Source organism: Eleutherodactylus coqui, chromosome 3 (assembly GCF_035609145.1).
Source record: "Eleutherodactylus coqui strain aEleCoq1 chromosome 3, aEleCoq1.hap1, whole genome shotgun sequence".
In the NCBI taxonomy this organism is placed as follows: Eukaryota; Metazoa; Chordata; class Amphibia; order Anura; family Eleutherodactylidae; genus Eleutherodactylus; species Eleutherodactylus coqui.
In genome coordinates, this window is record NC_089839.1 from 126,986,931 (window position 1) to 127,006,381 (window position 19,451).

At 44.5% G+C, this 19,451-nt stretch overlaps 1 protein-coding gene across 2 annotated transcripts in view; it reads right to left on the bottom strand.

Moving 5' to 3' along the window:
• The window catches only part of TFB1M (transcription factor B1, mitochondrial), a 187,849-nt gene that overhangs the window by 21,160 nt on the left and 147,238 nt on the right, over positions 1-19,451 (bottom strand). For both annotated transcript variants that reach the window (XM_066596065.1, XM_066596064.1), the window contains one exon: positions 1,476-1,603. In XM_066596065.1, the coding sequence (XP_066452162.1) occupies positions 1,476-1,603 (128 nt within the window). The remainder of the gene's footprint in view (positions 1-1,475; positions 1,604-19,451) is intronic.

The window sequence follows — 19,451 nt, forward strand, 5'->3', positions numbered from 1 at the left end:
CAATTAACCAGAGCCAGCATGGGTTAGTGACAAACAAGTCATGCCAGACAAATCTAATTTCCTTCTATGACAGTATCACCGACTAGGTTGATCAGGAAAATGCGGTAGATGTGGTTTATCCTGACCATAGTAAAGCATTTGACAAAGTATCTCATACTATACTTATTGAAAAAATGAGCAAATATGGGCTTGACAAGGCAACTGTTAGGTGGATTCACAACTGGCTGAGTGATCGTACTCAACGAGTGGTCATAAATGGATGCACATCCATGTGGAAGAATGTATCAAGTGGGGTACCACAAGGCTCTGTCCTAGGCCCAGTGTTGTTCAACATTTTTATAAATGATCTGGAGGAGGGAATTGATGAGAAACTGATCAAATTTGCTGATGACACAAAGCTAGGAGGGTTAGCTAACACTAGGGAAGAGAGCAAGTGTATTCAAAAAGATCTAGACAAGCTTGCATAGTGGGCGGCGACTAACAGAATGGTATTTAACAAGGAGAAATGTAAAGTCCTATATCTGGGCAAGAAAAATGAATAAACACATTCAAAATGGGAGGAATTAAGCTAAGCAGCAGCACATGTGAAAAAGACTTGGCTATTCTAATAGATCATAGACGGAACATGAGTCAACAATCTGATGCAGTAGCCAAAAAAGCAAACACAATTCTGGGATGTATTAAGAGAAGCATAGAGTCTAGAACACGAGAGGTCATTATTCCCCTCTATTCTTCCTTAGTCAGACCTCATCTGGAATACTGTGTCCAGTTCTAGGCACCCCACTTTAAAAAAGACATAGACAAACTGGAGCAAGTTCAGAGAAGAGTTACCAAGATGGTGAGCGGTCTACAAATCATGTCCTATGAAGAACGGTTAAAGGATCTGGGAATGTTTAGCTTGCAAAAAAGAAGGCTGAGAGGAGACTTAATAGCTGTCTACAAATATCTGAAGGGCTGTCACGGTGCAGAGGGATCATCCCTATTCTCATTTGCACAAGGAAACACGAGAAGTAATGGGATGAAACTGAAAGGGAAGAGACATAAATTAGATATTAGAAAAAAAAACTTTCTGACAGTGAGGGTGATCAGTGGAACAGGTTACCATGGGACGTGGGGAGGTCTCCTTCAATGGAAGTGTTCAAACAAAGGCTGGATAAATATCTGTCTGGGATGATTTAGTGATTCCTGCACTAAGCAGGGGGTTGGACCCGATGACACTGGAGGTCTCTTCCAACTCTACCATTCTATGATTCTGTAATTCAGAAGCATTTGGCATTAAGTCCTGTTTATACAACGACTACCGGTAGTAGTAACAGTACAAGCAGCGAAACACATAGCTGTAATTCTACATTTTTAACATTGTGGAATAATAATGGAGCAGTGATACAATTCTTCTTAGACAAATTATTTTTTGTTCCTTATACCTGAAAATTAGCAACTTATATGGTCCAATAAGAAAAAAAGATTCTACTTACGAAATTCCTTTGTAACAATATTTCCGTCTGAACTGGAAGACATTTCGGACTACTTTTTCTACAAGTTTGAAAGGCTGATCTATTTTTGGTTCTATCAGTGGTGAGAAATGCACAACGCCAACATCTACCTGCAAAATATAACAACGGGGAAAATATTTGTCAGTAGGAGATAAACTGAGTGGACTGGTAGCAAGTACAGAAAAGTGTAGTCACAAGGTAGTAGGTAGTCTATGATGACATACACTCCAAGTTTACATAGTACCACTTACCTGCTAGCAATCATTCAGTTTCATCCAAGCTTCCTCTGCATCCCTCGCACCCGTCTGTACATTTGTCTATAAGGCTGGGTTCACACAGGGCGGTTTTGCCGCAGCAGATCCGCCCGCGGCAAAACCGCCCGCGGCCGCTAATCTCGGGATTAGCCAGCCATGTGGACCAGATATCTCAGAAACCTCGTCCACACGGGACGGCCAATCCGGCAGCGGTTTCAAAAGAAGCAGCATGTCTGTTTACTTTTTTTTTTGTTTATTTACGTCGCGGCCACGCTCTCCTCTATGGGAGCGCCGGCCGCAACGGAAAAGCATGCGGCCGGGCCGCTTCAAAGCCGCGGCGGCTTATACCGTGGTGGTTCTCCTGGCGGAATTCTCGCGGTTTTTGCTGCGGCCAAACCGCGAGATTTCCGACGGGAATCCGCCCTGTGTGAACCCAGCCTTAGAATGCCTTCACCTGCAGCTGATTTGCTGCAGATTTTGCCTCAGAATTGCAGCAGATTTGACTTCTTCATCACTTGACTCCAATCAATTCCAGTTCAATTGAGAGTATAATATTTGCACCAAATCTGCAGCAAGTCAGCGACATGCGAACGCACCCCAAGACTATGTTCAACGGGGCGGATTTGCTGTAGAGTGTCTGCAGCGGATATTCATTTGAAGAGGTGGAATCCAGTGCTATAATTGACATGCAGCAGATCCAAAATCTACTCCGCAGGATGTTGTATGGTTTTGTTCTGCATGTTGTAATGGATTTGGTGCCGATTTTCCACAGTGCAAATATCGGAACAAAAATCTGTGTCAAATTTCGCATCAAAATCCACGCCAGGATTTTGAAGCGGATCAGCAGCAGACTTCACCCCTTCAATTAAAAGGACAAAGTCTGTTGTAGATCTGCAGCAAAATTTGCATAGAAATCCACTACATGTGAACATACTCTGAGGTCGGAAAATCGGAGAACATACATTGTACTGAGTGCATCCTGAACTGTTACTCCATTATTAGCTACTAATAGATAACTAGCCACATAAAAGAATACAAATATACTTTGAAGGGCATTAGGACTCACATGGCGTATGGGGGTTTGCGTACTATGCACCTATTTTTCACGCATGTAATACAGAGTACAACTACATAAGCATGTAACGTGTATTTACTGCACATTTTAAACCCCCACTGGTCAGTCTACGCACTGGACGTGCCAACTCATTCAGTGCGCATTCACGGTCACTGTTCCCTATGTGTGTGCGTACTGAATGCAGATAGGAGTCTGATGTACAGATCTAGCACTGGATCCCAGACGGACCGTAAAGTAACGGCAAGTCAGGTAAGTATAAAGTTAAAATTTATGAGCAAAGTAAATTCACAGAATAAAGCGATCCTGACGCATTGTAGCACGTTTAGGCCTCATGTCCACAGGCAAAAGAAGAATTAAAATCCGCAGCGGATTTTAACTCTTCTCCTGCCCGCGGATCCGCATCCCATACGGATGCATTGACCACCCGCGGGTAGATAAATACCCGCAGATGGTCAATAAAAGTGATTTTAAAAAAAATGGAGCATGAAAAAATCTGGACTATACTCCATTTTCGTGCGGGTCTCCCGAGGGGACGGCTCCCGCAGGCTTCTATTGAAGCCTATGGAAGCCGTCCGGATCCGCGCGAGACCAAAATCGGAATTTACTTACCTGCTCCGGATCCTCCCTTCGCCGCGGCTTCATCTTCTCTCCGTCGCGGCCGGATCTTTTTTCTTCGGGCCGGCGCATGCGCAGGGCACGTCGGCCAGAAGAAAAAAGATCCGGCCGCGACGGAGAGAAGATGAAGCCGTGGCGAAGGGAATATCTGGAGCGGGCGAGAGGCAAGTTTATTCTTATTTTTATGCCTCATGTCCGCAGGGCAGGAGGGACCCGCTACGGATTCTACATGGAGAATCCATAGCGGGCCTGATTTTCCCCGTGGACATGAGGCCTTATTACGTCAGTACGAGTTTTAGAAACCAGCATGTGTGGACGGGGGCCTGGAATGGATCTAGTTTTCAGTAGGTGGCACATTTCATGGACAGGGACCCTGCAATGCTGTACTCAAGCTGATCTTCACAACCCTTGTAGTAGTCGCTGAATCTCCGTCGTGTTCATACACTAAACTGTACATAACTGTGACAAAATCTTCTGTTCACAAACAACAGAGACAAAAGAATCAGAATGAATTTGTCTAAATTAATTCTGATGAAACAAATTAGAACTGCTTGACATAAAAACAAAAGCGAATGAGAAGCAGCACAAGACACAAAGTCCTGAAATCAACCATGGCTAGAAGTATGCAGATCAGGTTGTTCCTTAAAGCAAGGCGGCATAAAACAGCAAGGCAGCAAGGATAACGAGTAGCTATGGCAACTAATAGAAGAACAAGCTATTCTACCTGTGGAAGGACACTCCAGCAAAATGATTGATTTATGACTATTTTGCACATGCTGATTAACAGAAAAGCTTCTATCTGATCATTTGCAGTAAAAAAGCAGAATGTTCCTAAAAGCAGTCAGAGGTGGTAATCCGGTAAATATCAACAGCTCCAGCGTTAGGGGACATCAAATACCTGCTTTACAATACAAACAATACTTAACAAATCAAGTCTTAAGCTTACATGTTAGATTAATCCCTTGCATACCGTAAATATATGTCATGCAATGGGCTCGGGAGTCAAGTCCGTGTTAGACCTGATGGCTAACAGCTACTTTTAACAGCTGACAGCTACTGACAACCGACAGGGCTTCATAGGCAACATTAAAAAACATCATAAACCGTGGGTACTAAATAAGAAAGTGTGGGAAAAAATGTACTAAAGTTTTAACAGTAAATGGCGAGATATGTCCTCATATGCTTCAGTCTCGTCAGCAGCTAACAAAACTGATCCAACTACACATTATACATCAATGTTATTTGACACCGAGCAGACTCTTTTAGATGAATAGAATTACTAACACACAATGCCATCGCTGTCAGACACCCAATGCTAATTTTAACCATCTGATGTGGAGTTGCCCATAGTATACTCCTTCTGGACGGAGTTATGGTATTAGCGAACATGACAGGAAGCCATAAGTGTATTCTGTTAACTTGTAGAGATTTACATTGTGGTAAAACAGTATTGGTAGTAGCCACTAGGGGGCACTATGATTGTGCATAAGGATGTGTCTGTGCAGCAATTAGGAGGCACCTGGCTAAGTTTGGTAAAAGAAGTGGGTAAGAGACTCATAGCTGCTGTTGATCCAGGCATGAGCAGCAGCCTAAGCCGGGGCTTGTGAGAATTAGGCTGCCTGTCCACGGGCGAGTTTGAATTGTGTTCCCCACGGCGAACGCAGTGAAAGCTCTTGATAGCGCTGCTATGGAGAGGGTCTGCCTGCTCCTGCTCCCGGGCGGCAGTATCCCGCTGCGGATCTCTGCCGCAGGATACCGCAACGCCCGTGGACAGGTAGACTAATTGTACAGTTCTATTCAACATGAAATAGGACTGGAAGCGGTTCATTATCGGAGATGAAACCGGCATGTTACTTCACATAATGCTTCTTGCTACAATTACTACAATTTGTTTGGGTAACCTCAAGGGATTCCTTTGTGGATTTCGTGGTAACTTAGCAAAAACAAGAATCATAGAATGGTAGAGTTGGAAGGGACCTCCAGGGTCATCGGGTCCAACCCTCTGCTCAGTGCAAGATTTACTAAATCATCCCAGACAGATATTTGTCCAGCCTTTGTTTAAACACTTCCATTGAAGGAGAACTCAACACCTCCTGTGGTAACCTGTTCCACTTATTGATAACCCTCACTGTCAGAAAGTTTTTTCTAATATCTAATTTGTGTCTCCTCCCTTTCAGTTTCATCCCATTGCTTCTAGTCTTTCCTTGCACAAATGAGAATAGGGCTGATCTGCATTGTGACAACCCTTCAGATATTTGTAGACAGCTAGATAAAGTTTACATTTTACTTCCGAGATTCATCAAAATGAACAGGCCCTTCTGGAGTCAGAATCACCTGAACAACTTGCGATGACTGGATACCAATATATTTAGGAAGCCGACAGCAGGTAATAGCCTACTTAATTGGCAAAGTCACCATCCTATGCCCCTAAACGAGGTATTTCCCATGGACATTGTGTGTTTACTGGGGATTACATCAGGGAGGCAGTGGTGTCTCAGTGGAGAGATGGAAATAGCTGAGTACAAGTGCATAGCTATCTCCAACAATGCCATTGACAATGAGTGGCACAGTGCATTAGTGACCGCCGCTTAATTCACTTTTTATTTTCACCGCGAGGGGTGCAGTGTGCCCACAATGAGGAAGAGAGAGGGATCTTTGTCTATTTTCATTGTATTCATGTGTCCTCTTTCTGGAAGATTTATAGATATTAAATGGTTATTTAATAAGTGTTGAGTGAATCACTAAGGCTTTTGCTCCAGAAAGATAGCTATATAGTATGTTAGGCTGAATGAAGACAATGTCCATCTGGTTCAGCCTGTTTCAACCACCTTGTTGATCCAGAGCAAGGCAAAAAAACCCTAAAAGGCAGAAGCCAATTAGCCCTTTCCAGGGAAGAATTCCTTCCCGACTCCATGATGGCAGCCAGAATAATCCCTGGATCAACCTCTTATAGTTCCTACCTGACTGTAAAACCCGGATTAACAACCCACTGGTCACCTAATGTCTATATCCTGTAATATCGTAGCGCTCTAGAAAGACATCTAGTCCTCTCGTCAACTCCTCTATGGATTTTGCCAGCACCACGTTCTCAGGCAGAGAGTTCCATAGTCTCACTGCTCTTACAGTAAAGAACTCCCTTCTGCATTGGTGATGAAACCTGCTTTTTTCTAGACGTAGCAGATGCCCTCTTGTTACCGACGCAGTCCTGGGTATAAACAGTTCATGAGAGAGATCCCTGTATTGTCCCCTAATGTATTTATACATAGTTATTTGATCGCCCCTTAGCCTTCTTTTTCCAGGGTGAATAATCCTAATTTTGATAGCCTTTCTGGGTATTCGAGTCGCCCCATTTATTAATTTAGTTGCCCCTTCTTTGAACCCTCTCAAGCACTGCTACATCTTTCCTGAGCACCGGTGTCCAGAACTGTACACAGTACTCCATGTGAGGCCTGACAAGTGCCTTATATAGTGGGAGAATAATGTTCATCATAGAAGCTGATCAGATTGGTCTGACATGATCGACCCTTCATAAACCCATGCTGGTGAGGAGTTATTCCGTTGTTCTCCTTGAGGTATTCTAAGATGGCGTCTCTCAGAACCCCCTCAAATATTTTTCCAGTTATTGAAGTGAGACTTACCGGCCTGTAGTTTCCAGGCTCTCTTTTGGACCCTTTTTCGTATATTGGAACTACATTGGCAATGCGCCAATCCAATGGTACAACCCCGGTCTTGATAGTATCCATAAATATTAGAAATACTGGTTTAGCTATCACATCGCTTAGTTCCCTTAGAACCTTTGGGTGTATTCCACCTGGGCCCGGTGGTTTGTCAATTTTAATCCTCTTTAACCGCCTCAGCACTGCGGGGGGGGGGGGGGGGGGGGGGGGGGAGGTGTCATTTTATTCCCCTGCATCTTGTGAGACATTTCCTTTTCAGTCGTGAATACACTTGAAAAGAAACTAATAGCTTTGCCTTCCCCCCATTGTTTTCTATGATCTCTCCTGTATTAATTTGTTAAAGGGCCAGTGCTCTCAATGTTAATATAATTGAAGAATAGTTTAGGGTTGGTTTTGCTCTTTTTGGCGATCAGTCTTTCTGCCTCCTCCTTAGCAATTTTGATCTTTCTTTTACAAATTTTGTTTTTTTCCCTGTATGATTTTAGCGCTTCTCTGCTGCCATCTTGTTTTAGTAGTTTAAACGATTTCTTTTTTCGTTTATTGCCCTCTTACCGTCTTGTCGAGCCACATTGGTTTCCTTCTACTTGTAGTTCTTTTATTTTAAAAGGGTATGAACTGCTCACATGAGGTAATTAGGATGTTTTTAAACTTTTCCAATTTGCTGTCTGTACTGATATTTTTGAGGATGTTGTCCCAATTAATGTTACCGATAGTAGATCTGAGCTGATCAAATTTTGCTTTACTAAAGTTTAGTCTTTTTGTTGCTTCCTGTTGGTTTCTTATTGAATGACAGCTAAAAATTAATTATATTGAGTCCAGAGTGTCCCTCCCTCTAGTTGGTTCCCTCACAAGTTGGGTAAGGTACTTATTTTTAATTGTTCTCAAGAACTTACAACCCTTGTTAGATTTGCAGGTTTCGTCTTCCCATATTATATCTGGATAATTAAAGTCGCCCATAATAATTACTTCATTGCGGTTTGACACCTCTTCTATCTGCCTTAATAATAAGATTTCCATTTCTTCTGTTGCTTTTGGTGGCCTATAGAAAAGCCCTATCAGTATTTTATTTTTTTCTCCCTGTATTTCTACCCACAGAGATTCCACGTGTTTCTCTCCTGCCCCTATATCCTCCAGTAGCCTCGGCATTAAGTAGGATTTAATGTACAGACATACCCCTCCCCCTTTCTAACCCTGTAAATTCACCGCCCAATCGCACTTATCATCAAGCCATGTTTTTGTTATTCCAACTATATCATAATTTTCATCAGTCATTCTCGCTTCAAGCTCACCCACTTTGCCGATCAAATGTCTTGCATTTGTTGCCATACAATTTATACGGTTATTTTTGTTCCTTAATTTCATTTTGCTACTAATGGTACTACCGGTTGTTCTGTCAGTTCTAACTGTACTAACCCTACCCCCTGCTCGACCCCCATTCCCATTACTTGGCCCCAGGTCGCTGACTATACTGACTACCCCCCTGTTTCTCTTTTTGCCCTCCCCCCAGTCCCTAGTTTAAACACTCCTCCAGCCTTCTAGCCGTCTTTAACCCCAGCACAGCTGCACCCTCCCCATTAAGATGCAGCCCGTCCCTACGGTAGAGCCTGTAGCCGACAGCAAACTCAGCCCAGTTCTCCAGGAACCCAAACCCCTCCTTTTTACACCAACTCCGGAGCCACTTGTTTACCTCTTTAAGATCCTGCTACCTTTCTAGTGTAGCTTCAGGTGCAGGTAGTATTTCCGAGAAAACTACCCTGGAGGTTCTCGCCCTAAGCTTGGATCCTTGGTCCCCGAAATCATTTTTGAGGGCCCTCCACTGACCTCTAATTTGTTCATTGGTGCCAATGTGCACCATGACCGCTTGATCCTCACCAGCCCCTCCCAGTAATCTGTCAATCCGATCCGCAATGTGTCGAACTTAAGCAACAACACATCGTACGACGATCCCAGTCTTTATGGCAGATTGTCTTATCTGTCCCCCTTATAATTGAGTCCCCCACCACTAGGACCTGTCTAGCCTGCACTGCGCTCCCCGTCCCCTTCTCACTGAAGCAGTTATCCCCCTGGCGTACACAGTGCATGTTGTGCTGCAGCGGTGCTGGCTCTGTAATGGCATCCCCCTCATCTGCCGACTTTGCAAACTTGTTGGGTTGTGCCAGTTCAGGACTAGCCTCCCTGGTTCTCTTCTCTCTACCCCTCCTTCTATCTGTCACCCAGCTGGCTGCCTGCTCCCCCTGCTCTTCCATACAACGATCGTCCCCCGCCTCTACCCCAGCGAGCGCCTGCTCAGTGAGCAGCAAACTCCTTTCCATGTTGTCAATGGATCTCAATGTTGCCAGTCGCTCATTTAGATCCAGGATTTGGGCTTCCAATTGTGCGATGAGCACGTTTCTTGCGCAACAGTATGCACCCCCGATCGGCTGATCAAGGACTGCATACATTGCACAAGTAGCACACTGGATGACATTGCCAGGCATGGAGCTCATCCTAAAGGGGATCTACAATTAACTTGTGGAAGTAGTGAGGATTGACTAGCTCACACTCCAAACACGCCTCCGCCCGCGCGCATCCGCTCACGCTCCTCCGCCTGCGCGCAACCGCTCACGCTCCTCCGCCTGCGTGCAACCCCTCACGCTCCTCCGCTCGTGCAGAACCGCTCACGCTCCTATGCCCGTGCGCAACCACTCACACTTTTTCTTTGGCCTTTAGACTGACCGGCAGGTTAAACTGACATGTTCCTATCTGTTCAAATATGTTCCTAAACATTCTCTCTAGACAACTTATTGTTTAGATTTACTGTTCCAAGTCAATTGCGTATGGTCAACTCTGCGACTGCGTGCGTTTGGCTTGCATTTTAGATGTTAAATTCTTTATCATCTATATTTATATTTTGTTTATGTAACAAATGAATTATAATAGATTTGAATTATTGTAATTGAACATATGATCCTATAAAAACGGTCTTTTGTCACTCAATAAACAGATTACTTTGGATCACGTCAGATGCTGTGTGATTTAATGTTAGTCTCCTGAGCTCAGCTTACCTCTAAAATTTAATTTGGACCCAAATAGCATATTGTATAGCAAATATTGCTTTGCACTAACAACTACATATCAATAAAAGTTACTTTTTAAGGGGACCCAACTGTGGGTTTTAACTTATGGCAAAGGCTGTGGTTACAATTTAACTCTAGTGGACCCTTGAGGCCCCCAAATTTTTTGTTTGCGTTATGAAAAAGGGCCACCATGGCATTTTGATACACCATGCAATACCCTCTGGGGCACGTTCAAGACAATGATCCAAAACATATTTCTAGGTTATGGCAGAACTACTTTTTCAAACTAAGGAAGAACAGAAGTGCTACAGATAAGATCAAAACTTAAGTGAGTGTGCGTGGCTGTATTCTAACTGTACTGTATTCTAAGTGTATTGTGTCCTAAGTGTGTGACTTGGGATTAGGGACTTTGGAAGAGTAATTTATTTAATTACTGCTTATCTGTAATTTTTGCATATATATTTTTTAAATCTAATCTATCTGCATGATCCTCATTTAGAATGTGCTCCATGATTGACAGTGCTGTCTAGTGTGCATCTTGTGCCATGTATGCTTTCCTTAAATAGCCGGGTGCATACTGCTGTATGAGATGTGAACGTGTTGCGCATTTCGAAGCCCAGATCCTGGATCTAAATGAGCAGCTTGCAACACTCAGATCTATTGGCACTGTGGAAAGGAGTTTGCTTCTCACTGAGCAGTCCCTCGCTGGAGCAGATGTGGGGGTGGATGGTAGTGTGGTGGAGCGGGATCATCATTCAGCTAGCTGGGTGAGAGGATAAGGGGTAGAAGGGAGAGATCCAGGGAGGCTTGTCCTGAACTGCCAACAAGTTTGTAAAGTTAGCAGATGAGGGGGATGAGGGGGATGGCGTAGCTCCGCCCCGTTACGTGTGCCGATTCCAGCCTCATGATTGGCTGGAATTGGCACACGTGGCGGGGCGGGGCTACGCTATGACGCGTAGAAGGGTGCGGAGCCAGAACACCGTTGCTGCCGGACAGACCCGAAAGCAGAAGACCCTTCTGCGCAAGCGCGTCTAATCGGCGATTAGACGCTGAAGTTAGACGGAGCCATGGAGACGGGGACGCCAGTGCAGGGAAGGTAAGTGAATAACTTCTGTATGGCTCATATTTAATGCACGATGTATATTACAAAGTGCATTAATATGGCCATACAGAAGTGCTTAACCCCACTTGCTTTCGCGAGACAACCCCTTTAAGACAACAGCATGACTGAACGAAATGCTGACAATTTTGAATAAAATTACACGTACAGATAATGGCTTTTAATCATCTGCATTTCCTGCACGAGTTGTTTGCTCTGTTGGGTGTGTTTATGTGAAGGTAATCATAGGCTCTGCAGAATTATCTGGCCTGCAGAATTCCATTGTTCTGCTCCTGGCAGAGTAAAAACTGTATTCATTATGTATGCAAAGCAATATACAATGGGTACACTGTTAAGAATGTCTTTTGAATTGCCATGCATTGTTTTTTATGCGGGCTAAAAACCAATGCTAAACGACAGTTGAACGAATAGTGCACGACTGTCCACGCTTACATGTAACAATTATTGTTCACTTTGGCCGTTTGAACGAATTTTGACCAATAATCGTACGTAAAATGAACTTAACACAGGAAGGTCTTAAAGGGGTTGTCCCGCGCCGAAACGGGTTTTTTTTTTTTTTTAACCCCCCCCCCCGTTCGGCGCGAGACAACCCCGATGCAGGGGTTAAAAAAACAACCCGCACAGCGCTTACCTGAATCCTGGCGGTCCGGCGTCTTCATACTCACCTGCTGAAGATGGCCGCCGGGATCCTCTGTCTCCGTGGACCGCAGGGCTTCTGTGCGGTCCATTGCCGATTCCAGCCTCCTGATTGGCTGGAATCGGCACGTGACGGGGCGGAGCTACACGGAGCCGGCATTCTGCACGAGCGGCCCCATAGAAGACTGCAGAAGACCCGGACTGCGCAAGCGCGGCTAATTTGGCCATCGGAGGCCGAAAATTAGTCGGCTCCATGGGAACGAGGACGCTAGCAACGGAGCAGGTAAGTATAAAACTTTTTATAACTTCTGTATGGCTCATAATTAATGCACAATGTACATTACAAAGTGCATTAATATGGCCATACAGAAGTGTATAGACCCACTTGCTGCCGCGGGACAACCCCTTTAAGGGAATCAGGCAATGTGATAGACAAAGCATTGTTTCTTTTATTTAAAAACTATATAGTGAAAGGATCTGCTCCACTGAATTAGTGCATAGCCAATGTGGTCCTGATATTCAAAAAAGGGTCAAAAAGTGAACCTGGAAACTACAGGCCGGTAAGTTTTACTTCTATTGTGGATAAAAGGTTCAAATGGCTTCTAAGAGATGCTATCCTGGAGGACCTCAGGTAAAATAGCTGTATAACCATGTATCACCATCGGTATATAAAAGATCGCTCCTGTCAAACCAGCCTGATCAGCTACTAGGAGGAGGTAAGTTCTAGACTGGACTAGGGAGAGTCACTGGATCTTGTGTACCTGGACTTTTCCAAAGCATTTGATACTGTTTCGGAAAAATTTGGCATATAAAATGAGAATGCGTGATCTGGGTGAGAATGTGTGTAAGTAGGTAAGTAACTGGTCAGTGATAGAAAGCAGAGGGGGTTATAAATGGTACATACTCTGATTTGGGTCACCGTTGCTAGTGGGCTACCACAGGGGGCAGTATTAGAGAGTTCATTGGCTTTGGGTCCTATTCTATTTAATATATTAACTAATGACCTTGTAGAAGGATTGTAAAGTAAAATATCAATATTTACAAATGATACAAAGCTATGTAAAGTAATTAACAAGAGAGGACAGAACGTGGTTGAAAGAGGATATGCATAAGTTGGGGGCTTGGGCAGAAAAGTGGCAACCGATAACACTGATAAATGTAAGGTTCTGCACATGGGCAGAGAAAATACATGTCACCATTACACACTAAATGGAAAACCACCAGGTAAATCCCCATTTACAGGGGACGAACTGTCAGGCAAATGATGCCTGACAGAGAGCTTCAGTGAAGCTCACTCCTGTGGTGTTACACAGGAGTGAGTATCGCTGGCATCGGTCAGAGCATGGCCAGCATGGAGGTGGGGTGAGGGGAGGAGAATTCTGAGGAGCGTTCTCCTCCCGCCACCTCCATCCACTGTACGCAGTCATTCACAACTGAAAGACTACTATTTACACTGAACAGCTAGTCGTTTAAGTTTCTGCATGCAGAAATTGAACGACTGAACAACTCTCACTCAGTTGTTCAGTCTCTGCAAGCAATTACACAGGACAACTGTCGTCCAAATTCCCATGGAAGCATGGGGATTTGAACAACTTTGAATGACAATTGTCCCATGTAAATGGACCTTAAGACTGACATGAAAAAGGACTTGGGGATTTTAGTTAACTGTAAGCTTAACTAGAGCAACCAGTGTCAGGTAGCTGTGCCACGACAAATAGACCACACATGGAATATGGTTTACAGTTTTGGGCACCGGTACTCAAGAAGGAAATATCAGAGCTGGAGCAGGTAGAAAGATGGACAACTAAAGTAATAAACTGAAAGGAGTGGAATACAATACCCAGAGAGATTCTAAAAATTGGGATTATCTATGTAGTTTACAAAAAAAATAGTTGAGGGGTGACCTAATAACTATGTATATCAGGGTTCAAAACAGAGATTTGTACCCAGGACTGTAAGAAGGGGGCGCTCTAATAAAACACATATATATATATATATATATATATATATATAAAATTAGTGCAGAGATCTCTCTCATCATCTATTTATACCCAGGACTGTGACTGTAACAAGGAGGCATCCTCTATGTCTAGAGGAAAGAAGGTTTCTACACTGCAATAGAAGGGAGTTCTTTACTGTTAGAGCAGTGAAACTATGGAACTCTCTGCCTGAGGACATGGTGATGACAAATTTGATAAGGGTTCAAGAGGGGCCTGGATGCCTTTCTTGAGTGATACAATATTATATGCTACAATCATTAATAATTTAGGATGGGTCAGTGATCCTGGGATTATTCAGATTTCCAGATTGGAAGGAATTATTTCCCTTAAATGGGTAAAATTGTCTTCTACCTCATTGGAAGTTTTTTTTTGCCTTCATGTGGATCAACATTGGGGGGAGGGGGGGTAATAGGGTGAACTAGAAGGACATATGTCTTGTTTGGGCCTTATAAGCTATGTGGGTTTACTTTGTTACTTATGAAGATAAGAAGCTGGTAGCCTTCAGAGAATGGAATAGCCCGCACAGTACCCAGACTTAAACCTCACTGAACTTTGTGGGATGAAATGGACAGAAGGGTGAAATGGAAGGAACCTACAAGTGCAGCACATTTGTGGGAACATCTGCATCACTGTTGGGAAGAAATATATGAACAATACCTGCATTTAACTGTAGAAAGAATGCATCAATTGTGTAAAGCTATTAAATCATCTAGAGCAGTGGTCCTCAACCTTTTTGGTACCAGGGACCGGCTTCAAGCAAGACCATTTTTACAAGGCTCGGCAGGGTTGGGCGGGGCTTTGGTTATATGGGGCGGGGTTATGAAGGGAGTTGGCGTTTAGTGCATTCTTATTTAATTATGACATTTAGAATGTCCTGGCAGTACACACATAGGGCAGTATATAATGATTCCCCCCCAGCACACACATAGGGCAGCATATAATTTATCCCCCCCCCCCAGTAATAGACAGCCACCGCCCCTCAGTAATAGACAGCCCCCCACCTCTCAGTAATTAGCAGCCCCTCCCCCTGAAATAAGCAGCCCCCCCCAGTAATAAGCAGCCCCTCCCCAGTAATAAGCAGCCCCTCCCCAGTAATAAGCAGGCCCCCCCCGTAATAAGCAGGTCCCCCCCGTAATAGGCAGGTCCCCCCCCATAATAGGCAGGTCCCCCCCCCCCAGTAATAGGCAGCGCCCCCCCCCCCCCAGTAATAGGCAGCGCCCCACCCCCAGTAATAGGCAGCCCCGCCCCCCAGTAATAGGCAGCCCCGCCCCCAGTAATAGGCAGCCCCCCCAGTAATAAGCAGCCCCTTCCCCTGTAATAAGTAGCCACCCCCAGTAATAAGCAGCCACCCCCAGTAAGCAATCCCCCCAGTAATAAGCAGGTCCCCTCCAGTAATAGGCAGCCCCTCCCCCAGTAATAGGGAGCCCCCCCAGTAATAGGCAGCCCCCCCCAGCAATAAGCAGCCCCTTCCCCTGTAATAAGTAGCCCCCACCCCCCAGTAATAAGCAGCCCCCCCAGTAATAAGCAGGTCCCCCCCGACCAGTAATAGGCAGCCCCCCCCCCAGTAATAGGCAGCCCCTTCCCCTGTAATAAGTAGCCCCCTCCCCAGTAATAGGCAGCCCCCCCATAATATGCAAACCCCCCAGTAATAGGCAGCCCCCCAACCCATATACTTACCTCCTCCCTGCTGTCGCTTTTTGTCTGCTTGCCCTGACATCAGTGTGCAGCCTGAAACGCTTCCTCCCTGAGTCCACTCCTGCGGAACTAATGAGCAGGGGACTCGGGGAGGAGGATCCTGGCTGCACAGACGTCAGTGTGTGCGCCGGGATCAGCGCGATTACCAGCGGGGAGCTGCGCCGCCCCCGCTGGTAATCGCTTCAGTGGTCAGCGGCGTTGGCACGCCGCGGGCCACATAGCGCAAGGCAGCGGGCCTTGTGTTTAGAGCAAAAGTTCCCGGCGGTGCCGCGGACCGGCGCTAATCACCCAACGGCCCGGCCCTGGTCCGCGGCCCAGTGGTTGGGGACCCCTGATCTAGAGGGTGCAATAGAAGAGTCAAAAGTCTAGATTTAATTTGGTGAAACAAAGTTAATCCGTTATTTGTATTCATCTTACTTGTTATCTGCTTTCATTTCAAAAATACATTTGAGACAAAAACTGTAAAGCTCAATAAAAACTGTAATAATTGAGGTGTTCTAAAACTTTTGGGCGGTAGTGTAGGTCCAACTTGTTTTCAAACAACAAAAAAATAAATAAACCTAATTTACTAGTTTAGTTACTGCTGTATTGTTGGTTTTGCCCTTTTGTAAATTCCGAGGGTGGAACTGGCAGAGGAGGAAAGGAATGCTGATAAGACGGAAGAATAGAAGATGTTTCAATTTTATTTTTCAGTGTAGATTTCAAAGCCCTAGCACTTTAATTCTGTAACTTAGGGCCCTTTTATATGGGACAATCTGTCAAGTGCAGATGCCCAACAGTTCATCCCAGTGGTAATCATTCCTGTGCTTTTACACAGGAATGATCATTACTAGTGAATGGAGGCAGCCTGGGGCCGCAGATCGTTCCAGCCTGCCTGTCTCCATTTACAGTAAACGAGCACTTATAGATTAACTGCTGCCTGTTTACACAGCCAATACATCATTTAGTTTTCTGCATACAGAAACTGAATGATGAACGAGAAGCGACGAAATTCTTGTTTGTTGTTCAGTCGGAGCATGTATTTATACTGAACAAAATTGTTCACATTTCCTGCTGGATGCGGGAATTAGAACGATCAGCCAGTGTAAGATGATCCTTAGTTTCTGCATACAAATGTTTCTTTACTAATTTATCTGTGTACATTTTAAAAGGAAGGTGCTAGTGCATTTTAAGTTACTAAAAGAGAGACAAGGCAAGAAAACTGACATGGAAGAAAGGCTAAACATACCTGATAGCTGTCAATCACTGACAGCTCCGCCCACTGGATCTCTTAGTTCAGAAGGAGATGGGATTTAAATGACTAAAATATAAGTTTCACTGAATGTTTCCACAAAGAACTATATATCAATCTACTCAGCTCCTCCTGTCCTATAATATACTGCCTGCAGTTTGGACAGCCTACAATATCCGTACAAGTGTGGGAATAAAGTCATGAGGCTAGGTAGATTCTGAAATTTAAAGAAATTTATCAACTGACAATGGGGTGAGGTCGCAGAACTGGAGCAGAGGACAAGTGAAAAAGCTGCCCATGGCATCCATTTTCTGCTTCTTATTTTTACAAGGCCCTACAATCACAAAATGGTAGAGTTGGAAGGGACCTCCGGGGTCATCTGTTCCAAACCACTGATCAATGCAGGATACACTAAATCATCCCAGACAGATGTCTATCCAGCTTCTGAAGACTTCCATTGAAGGAGAACTTCCCACCTCCTGTGGCTACCTGTTTCACTCATTGATCCCCCTCAGTGTCTAATATATAGTCTGTCTCCTCCCTTTCAGTTTCAACCCATTGTTTCTAGTCTTTCTTTGTGCAAATGAGAATAGGGCTGGTCCCTCTACACTGTGACAGCCCTTCAGATATTTGTTGACAGCTATTAGGTCTCCTCTCAGCCTTCTTTTTTGCAAGCTAAACATTTCCAGATCCTCTAACTGTTCTTCATAGGACATGATTTGCAGACCGCTCACCATCTTGGTAACTCTTCTCTGAACTTCCTCCAGTTTGTCTATGTCTTTTTAAAATTGGGGTGTCTAGAACTGGACACAGTATTCCAGGTGAGGTCTGACTAAGGAAGAGTAGATCTCATGTGATCTAGACTCTATGCTTCTCTTAATACATCCCAGAATTGTGTTAGCCTTTTTGGCTGCTGCATCACACTGTTGACTCGTATTCAGTCTGTGATCTATTAGTAAACCCAAGTCCTTTGCACATCTGCAGTTGCTTATCCCAATTCCTCTCATTCTGTATGTTCTTTTTTTCATTTTTCTTGCCCAGATGTAGGACTTTGCATTTCTCCTTGTTAAATACCATTCTGTTAGTCCCCATTCACGCACTGTTCAGGCTTGTCTAGATCTTTTTGAATCCTCTTTCACTTATCTATTGTCAGCTATCCCTCCAAGCTTTATGTTGTCGGCAAATTTGATCAGTTTCCCCTGAGTTTTCTCCTCCAGATCATTTATAAAAATGTCGAACAACTCTTAGCCTAGGACAGAGCCATGTGGTACCCCACTTACCAAATTCTTAGGCCTCTCTCACACACAGACGCAGCAAAGCGCAGCGATTTTACTTGAGTTTTCGGACGCAGCTCCCTGTGGTTGATAGCGTGTTTTAGCGCACCCTATCATTGTGATGGGTGATGAGATGCACTAAACGGATAGGGCAGACAGTGTTCAAAAATTGTGGCACTGGAAAGCGCGTCCAGCGCCGTGTTTGAATGCATGTCTGAGAGGCCCCAGTGATTTCAAATGGAGCACTATACTACGGCGCATGTCTGAGTGGCCCCACTGATTTTAAATGGATCACCATACCACGGCTGCATTAATTGGGGTAACAAGCGCCTGTGTGAAAGAGGCCTTAGACTTAAAATCTACTGTACAATTCAGTGCTAGTGTGAGTAGTACTATAAAAAAGATTGAATGTGGAGATTCTTTGTAGTCACCTCTGTATACTTTTGCATGTGTTGTGCCTGCAAAGATTATGTATTGTGGAGACTGAAGGTCTTTTTTATAAGTAAATACAATGGGAAAATGCAGAGTTCATCTTTGAGAGTTAGGGTACTTTTACACAGGCCAACTATAAACCGATAAATCCCTCAGCGCTAGTCGCTTTGTTTGAACTCATTGAAACAAAGCGACTAACGAGCAACTTCTTGCTCAATGCAAACAGGCAGTTCTTTATCTATGAATAACTAGTAATTATTAGGACATTATAGTAGCAGTGTTTCTGGTGGCACAGCAGCTTGATTACTACAAAAGACAAACAGCTTGGCTCCTCCCACAGCAGTGACATCACCACAGGTCCTTTACCCCACCGAACTGTGTGGTGGTGGTAGGTCAATGTGTTCTGTCAGGACTGCTGAGTTGTGTAGGAAATTATAGTGCCAGAGTTTCTGGTGGCGCAATGCGCCACACAGCTCTGCTACATAGTACATGCACACACACAGCTCTACTACACCCCACACATCACACACACAACTTGGCTCCTCCCACAGCAGTAACATCACCACAGCTCCTTCAGCCCACTGGATCTCTGTTGTGGTGGTAGGTTGTTGTCTTCTGCCGGGACTGCTGAGTTGTGTCTTCTGAGATAATAACGGCTTAGTTGTATTCTCAGTGTTTGTATTTTTGTCCTCCCCTTTCAAGAGCCCTAACTGTGTTGTTCTTCTGTCGGTCAGACCCTCCGTTTTATATATGTTGTAGGACCTTTGATGGCATCATCAGGGGGCGGAGCAATGACATCAGCGGCAGAGCATTAGAAGCACTCGCACACATACATTAAGACAAGTGGTCATTAGTAGTTTGACTTCCTGTTCACAGCGAATGGAAGTGGGCGG